Source organism: Cavia porcellus, unplaced genomic scaffold, assembly GCF_034190915.1.
Source record: "Cavia porcellus strain 051 isolate PalLab524CR breed Dunkin Hartley unplaced genomic scaffold, mCavPor4.1 scaffold_17, whole genome shotgun sequence".
NCBI lineage: Eukaryota > Metazoa > Chordata > Mammalia > Rodentia > Caviidae > Cavia > Cavia porcellus.
Window position 1 is genome coordinate 71965497 of NW_026947500.1, and position 6954 is coordinate 71972450.

Genomic DNA, 6954 nt, shown 5'->3' on the forward strand with positions numbered 1-6954 from the left:
AACCCGGGTCTTCCCAACCTGCCCAGGCTGGGCTTGAACTTGGGATTCTCCTGCTTTCCTGTATTGGCACAGTCCCATAAACCATGGGAAGATGCTTCTGTTGTCTCTATAGTAGCAAAGAAGAAACAGGCTCAGAGAGGTTAGTGAGTTGCCCTAGGCCACACAGGAAGCCGGGATGACGGCAGGGGTTCCAAACCGGCCCGTTTTCCTTCTTCCAAGCCCCGGCCATACAGCGGGACCTGAGCAGCTTAGGTCTGCTTCAGGGCATCGGTGCTGGCCGCCAGCACGAACCGGGCGCTCAGGCTGCTGGCAGACCAGCTGGCTCAGCACACTCGCCCGCGCCCGAGCCCGACCGATGTGCGGCACGCGCGCCCCCTACAGGCGAGATCCCAGGAAACTGGGTTCGGCCTGGGCAGAGGTCAGCACTCGCCTAGGTCAGTAGTAGGCGAAAAACAGAGCTCCCAGCCCCGCTGAGAAGCTGCACCTTCATGGCTCTAGAGGCACTCCGCTGTCTCCCCAAGCCAACCCCTCACCATCCGGCTCCGGGGCCTTTGCACTGGCTGATCTTCTGCTGGGAACGATTTCCCCCACTAGCATTTCTCCTTTCTTTTCAGTTTCAGTGCAAGAATGAGCTCTTCCTAAACCTGAGCTCTGCCAGGGGGCCACATCCCAGCCCTGACTGCCCTTTCCTAGGGCTCGTTCCTACCTTATTCCTCTCCTTTAATGCTGGAACTTGGGAGCCTGGAACTATCTTAGGACTCAGCATTGCCCGAAAGCATGTACTTTTTCTTTACCACTAGGTCTTCAAACTGTCCCCAGACTGTCCCAGACACACAGGAGGCTGACATGGAGTGCCGTGAGGGAAGGGTGCAGCGTAAGGGGACAGTGCCAGGGACACGGCTGTGTGTGGACACTCAGAGACCGGGTGGACCCGGAGGCTGGGCCAGGGTGGACACAGAGGTGCCCGGTTGCTGGGGTCATGTTGTGACTTTGGCTGTGAGGCTGATTTGCTCTTTTCTTTCCGGGAGAAGGAACCAGAGAGCAATGCTACAACTTCTAGGGGCCATGGGATGCATCTTGGAGTTTCTGTCCTCTGAAGTACACAGGTCAAGGAGAGGCCGTCTCGGCTTCTCCCTACGGTGTTATTCAGATCCCACTGTCCCCTCCTCTGTGCCCCAAGGGTTCCCTGCTGGACCTCATCCTGCCCCCCCTTCTCACCCTCCCTTCTAGCCCTGCCTTTCCTCCACAGTCCACCAGCTTTTCCTCTAGGTCAGGAAGAAGGGATTTTTGTGGCAAGCAGTCTGCCCGGGCTTCCCAGCTCTAAGCCTGTGTGGATCTCCTCCTGGACCCAACAGAACCAAGAAGCCCCTAACCCTCACCCAGCCCACCCAGGCCAAGGGGGTCTGGGCCTTGCCCTCCTGTTTACCCTCAACCCTCACTGTTGCAGGAGAAACTGAATCAACAGAAGCCAGGAGCTCAGGAGGAGAAAGGAAATTTTATTAACGCTAGCGGACCCCAAAGGAGTAATCGCCAAAGTCCGAGATGGCAGTCACAGAGAGCCTGTCTTTCTTATAAGGTGGAGAACCGAAATTACATGAACAAGATCAGCTTTCCTGGGGGCCAGGGTGCGATGGATATTTTGTGATGACCACAGGTGCCTATGTAGCAAAGCTGCGTTTCACTCACAGACGTTTCGGCTTGATGACGAATCACATAATTTAGCTGAGTTCGGCGGCAGAATGACTGCAGCTTTCCCGAAGTGGCTGCAGTTAGGTCAGGATTTCTGTTTGACCGCCAGCCCCGACCCTGAAGCTTTCTGGGCTGCCCGGAAGCCCGAAGTCCTCAGCCATGCCCAGCCCTCGCTGAGTCCTCTTCCCAGCCCGCCCTGCGCCGGCCACCGCAGGACAGCGGGGGAGGTGGGTCGGGATGGGGGGATGGACGGACAGGCAGACGGATGAATAGATGGGGGGGGGGTGAGTGGCAGAAGCGGCCAAGTCAGAAAGCAGGAGGAATGGGGGACGCCAAATCCTGTCCACACAGAGAAGGTGGTGACCCGCTGCGCGCCCCCAACCGCGCACTCACCTCACTCATGACTAAGTTTCCGCCGCCGTCCAGGGGGCCGAGGCCCGGGCCTGGGACGGTCGCGAACATGCCTCCAGCCTCTTTGCCCGCAGGACCCCTCCGATCACGCCTTTCCTACAGGTCCCGACTCACCCACTCCGCGGGCCACGAGCTCCTTCACTCAGTTCCGGCGTTGCCAGGCAACCGCGTCCGTCTGATTTTCCGGGTCTGAGTCTGGCCACGCCCCCGATAGCACCGCCCCAATCCAAACCACGTGACGTAGGCTCCGTCTCCCGGAACAATCTCGCCTTTGCGTTGCTGTGTAAAAACACACTCTAGGCTGCTCATCGTATCTCTGGGCCCCGGGTCTCTCGCGCTGGCGGGTGGCTCTCTTGGCCTTTGCCATCTTTCTGGGTTCTCTTTAGGCTTCAGTCCAGTTTCTTACCTCTCATGCTACCGAGTCAAGATGGACTACATTGCCCAGAATGCCTGGCGTACCAGAGCTTGCTTGGCTTGCTCGTTTCCTAGGCAACGTTTTTAGTGGTCCGCAATTTCCCAGAAGCCTCTTGGAGTGCGACCACAGGCTGCTGCTGTATCTCAGAGCCTTAGCGAGACTGCCACCCCCAGAATCCTTTGCGGCAGATAAGGAAGACTACACTTCCCAGAGGCCCCTGCTGCCCCGCGACCGGAAGTCGCGGGCGAGTTGAGTGTCCTTGCGCGTGGAGCCGAGCAACCATGGTGGCCCGAGTGTGGTCACTGATGAGGTGCGTGGGGCGCCGCGCGGGCCACGAGGGAAGCCCCTCCTGCTGGCCCTCACCCACTGTGGTTAGGTCCCTGCTTCTCTGCCCTTCCCGTAGTGTTAGTCCGCATCCCGCGGCGCACTGAGCGAGCTGAGACTCAGGGCGGGGGGCTTCCTGAGGTCCCGAGTCGCCTCCTGCGTCCCCGTGACCCCTTGTCGCCGGACCCACTGCGGCCGCAGCCCTGCGAGCCTCAGTGGCCGCGTATGTGAAATGGGAACGCCCGCCGAGTCCCACAGCGGAGGGACGGACAGGAGAGCGCCCCGGGACACTTGGAGAGAACCCCGCCGGTCGCGCGAGGCCCTCGGAGACCGGGGTCACTTTCCCCTCCCGCGGGACCTCGGGGGGCTCCCTGCCCGCCTTCTGGCCTCAGTTTGCTAGCTAAAGTGAGGGGCTCTGCCCTGCACAGTGTCTGCCGAGCGCTGTGAGCCCCAGGGATGGTGCCCGCGCTTCCCGCCGAGCTCCCGGACCTGCGTGGCCGCCCGGGGGCGAGGGCGGGCGGCGTGTGCCCTGAGCTTGCGGCCCTGCCCCGTCTGCAGGTTCCTCATCAAGGGCAGCCTGGCCGGGGGCGCCGTCTACCTGGTGTACGACCAGGACCTGCTGGGGCCCAGCGACAAGAGCGAGGCGGCCCTGCGGCGGGCGGAGGAGGCCGTCCCGCCGGCCGTGTACCAGTTCAGCCAGTACGTGTGCCGGCAGACGGGCCTGCAGCTCCCCCAGGTACCGGCTGGGCGAGGCCCGCTGTGCAGTCCTGCGCCCCGCGCCCCGCCTTTGGGGAGCCTTCCCCGTCACCAGCCCCTGCTCCCCTTTCTCCCCAGCTCCCAGCCCCTCCAAAGATTCACTTTCCCATCCGAGAGTCCTGGAATTCAGGTAGGCAGGCCCCGCGCCTCTTCCTTCCTGGGGGGCCCCAGCACCCCGCAGGCTGCCCTCTTGCTTCCTGGCCATTTGTTCCTTTTCTCTGGGGCTTTGATCAGGGTTTCTCGCTGCAGCCCGGCCTGGCCTCGAACCTCAGGCAGTGCTCCTGCCTCGGCCTCCTGGGCCGTCTGTGCCCGATGACCCCTCTGCATGCTGGCTTGGTCCCTTTCTTGTGTCGGGGGGAAGGGGTGGAGCCCCGGCGGGGAGCCGAGCCCCACGAGCATCTCCTCCGCAGGCATTATCAAAGTGATGTCGGCCCTGTCGGCAGCGCCCAGCAAGGCCCAGGAGTACTCCAAGGAGGGCTGGGAGTTTGTGAAGGAGCGCACCAAATAGCCGGTCCCTGCGGGCCACGCCGGCCCTGGCAGCCTGGGGACAGGGACGCCACAGACTCAGGACTCTGGACTGGCACCCCTCTCCGAGGGCAGCTCCCGGCCTGGGCGGACCAATAAAGGACTTCGGCAGTGTTTCCCGCCTGTGTGCTGGCCGCGGGCGGAGTGGCAGGGCCTGGGCTCCTGGCCCCAGGCCACTGCCCCTTTGTCGTCTGGCTGTGGACACTGTGGGGAGTCACAGCAGGCCGCTGGGCCCCTGAGTCTGCAGATAGCACTTGGGGTCCCAGGGAGGACTGAGCCTGGGGCTTCAACTTTTTGCTGGGGGCTGAGCCCAGCATGCATGGGGAGGGGACAGAATTGGAGCCTCCCTGGCATCCAGCTGGGCAGGAGCCCAGAGGTTATTTTTTTTTTAACACTAGGGATCAAACCCGGGCGCTCCCCCCCCCCCCCCCCGCGTTTTTAATTTGACACCAAGTGGCCCAAGCTGGTCCCAGCCGTGCATTCCTGCCTCAGCTTCCCGAGGTGTTGGAGTGGCAGGTGTGTGCCACTGTGCCTGGTTTCGGTGCTCGCTCTTTTTCTTTGGAAAGTGATTCTGTCTGTGTCTGTCTGTCTGGTGTGGAGCTGGGGACACAGCCCAGAGCGTAGAGCTCAGGGTGGTTCCTGTCCCGGACAAGCGCAGCCCGATGGCCCTGTTCTGCTCAGTGCTCCGAGGGCCTCAGGTCGGAGCTCCCCTAATCTGCGGCCCGGGTAGCTCCCCAGAACAGCCGACTCTGCCCTCAGCTCCCTGGTGAAAGCTGTGGAGCCGAGGGGAACCCCTGGCCCGGCCTGGGAGCAGGGCACCCGCAGTGCCTGTCTTGCATCCCTGAGGAGCGTGACCGTCGTGTTTACTGTCACCTGCGGGCCACCCCATCCTTGCTGGGCACTTGTAGGGGTGGAGCAGGCTCCAGTAAGGGCGGAAGGAGGGTCTCCGAGGAGCTGGGGCACCAAGCCCCGAGGGGAGAGGACGGAGACCTGCCTGGCCACACAGAGCCCGCTCCGGCTGGGCACGGCAGGAGGAGCGCAAGTTCACGTTTCCAAGTGTGGCTCCCACTTTTTTCCCTGTCTTTTGTTTGTTTTTTGGTACCGGGGATCAAACTCATGACCTCGCACTTGCTATGCAGGGGCGTATGCCGCTGAGCTAAATCCCCAGCTTTTCCCCCATCTGTTGAGGCCGGGTCTCGCTATGCAGTCAGGCCGGCCTTGAGCTCCCTTTGTAGCCCAGGCTGGTCTTGAACTCACAGCGATCCTCCTGCCTCGGCCTCCCAAGTGCTGGGATGACAGGTGTGCGCCGCTGTGCCTGGCTTCCCACTTTGGCTTTGTGAGAAAAGGCTTAGTTAGGGTTGCAGCCCCGTGGTAGCATGCTCTGGGGCTCCACACACAACGCAGCCCACTGTCGCCCGCCCAGCTTAGCAGCGTGCGTCCCTGGGCAGGTAAAGTCACACTCACAGCCCAGTCCTAAGCCTTGGGATGTGGGAGGGGCTGGCACTTGTGGTGCCAGGCTGGGCCAGAGGCAGGGACAGCCTGGAGGGTAAGGACCTGGGAAAGCAGACCAACCCTCTCAAGGCTGCCCTGCTGTCGAGCACAAGGTGACAGCCAGGGTTTATCTCCCAGCGACGCAGATGGGACCGGGCCAGGCACAGCATCTCCGCGACACCCACGGTGTCTGCACCTTTCCAGGGCCCTGGTGCCGCCGTGTGGCTGCCACCCTCCCCCTGCAGGTCGCTGTGCCTTGGCCCCCTGGGAGCAGCTGCCTGGGACTTGCGCTGTGTCCTCAGGGCTCAGCCTGGCGGGCAGCAGGGAGCAAGTGACGGGGCTGGGGGTGGGAGGGGACCGTCCAAACCCACTCACCCCATCCCACGCCTGCCCAGAGAGGGGCCTGCCGCCCTGGAACCAGGGGCAGGGCTGCCCCCAGACCAGCCCGAGGCATCAGATTCATCGTGGAGCCTTGGACCAGGGTGGGGACAGGATTTGGGGTCACTGTGTTAATACAGCAATCTGAGACCAACAAGCTGCCCCCAACTGGAGTGCTGGTCACAGAACCAGGGCCGTGGTGGGCCAGGCCAGTGCTGTGCCACGTGGCCAAGTCCTCGCCTGGGAGTGGCCTAAGAGCCCTGCTCTGGATGCTGTTCTGCCACAAGCCGCTCTGGTGGGCACTGCCTTCTGGCCCAGGGGCAGAACCGGTGACACCGAGGGTGGGGCACAGAGCCTGCACCCAGGACCTCGGGAGAGCACTGCACCTCCAGTCCACAGACACACGCAGCCCATGTTGGTGCACACCGTGCTAGCATGCTCGGAGGCTGAGGCAGGAGGGTCACGGGTGAGCCCAGCCCCCACCCCCCAGGGCTCTGCCCAGCACTGTGCAAAGCGCGGGCTGGCGCTCATGTGAGGCGCAGGAGGGGGACAGCGAGGGCACTGGGCCCTGCATGGACCTGGCCCTCAACACGCCCATCCTGCTGGCACCTGGGTCCCAGTGGGGAGTGGGGCCAGGCCTGGCTGCAGGGCCGTGTCGGGAACCAGGGTCTGGTGGCGCGGTGGGCAGAGGCTCTGTGGTGGCTCAGGACACACGCCCCGTCCAGGGCCGTCTGTCTGGGGACATGTCCTGTACAGCTGAAGGGACCCTTAGGCCAGGAGGGCCTCGCTGTCCGCCCCATCCACCAGCATGTTGGTATGGAGCAGCGGTTGCACTTCCTGCGCAGCTCGGGGGCCCAGCAGGATGTGGGGTAGGGGAGGACGGACGGACGGACAGGCCTACACCGGCACAGCCATGCTGCTGGCCCCTCTGAATAGGCAACACTGTGAAGACAGCCAGGGGTCAC

At 63.1% G+C, this 6954-nt stretch overlaps 1 protein-coding gene and 1 long non-coding RNA gene across 3 annotated transcripts; one reads left to right on the top strand and one right to left on the bottom strand.

The window, feature by feature from the left end:
* Positions 1-1476: 1476 nt before the first annotated feature.
* LOC106026318 (uncharacterized) lies at positions 1477-2664 on the bottom strand. Of its 2 annotated transcripts, XR_001199945.3 has the most exons (3): positions 2507-2664; positions 2083-2379; positions 1477-1763 (listed from the first exon to the last, which is right to left on the bottom strand). It is a non-coding gene; the product is annotated as an uncharacterized LOC106026318 (long non-coding RNA). The 2 variants fall into 2 exon arrangements; XR_010040402.1 differs by lacking the exon at positions 2507-2664 and having other exon boundaries at positions 2083-2487.
* Positions 2650-4236, top strand: Micos13 (mitochondrial contact site and cristae organizing system subunit 13). Its single transcript, XM_003460932.5, has 4 exons — positions 2650-2825; positions 3398-3575; positions 3674-3725; positions 4006-4236. The coding sequence occupies exons 1-4, from the start codon at positions 2797-2799 to the stop codon at positions 4101-4103; spliced, it is 357 nt and encodes a 118-aa protein (XP_003460980.1). The 5' UTR covers positions 2650-2796; the 3' UTR covers positions 4104-4236.
* Positions 4237-6954: the final 2718 nt, after the last annotated feature.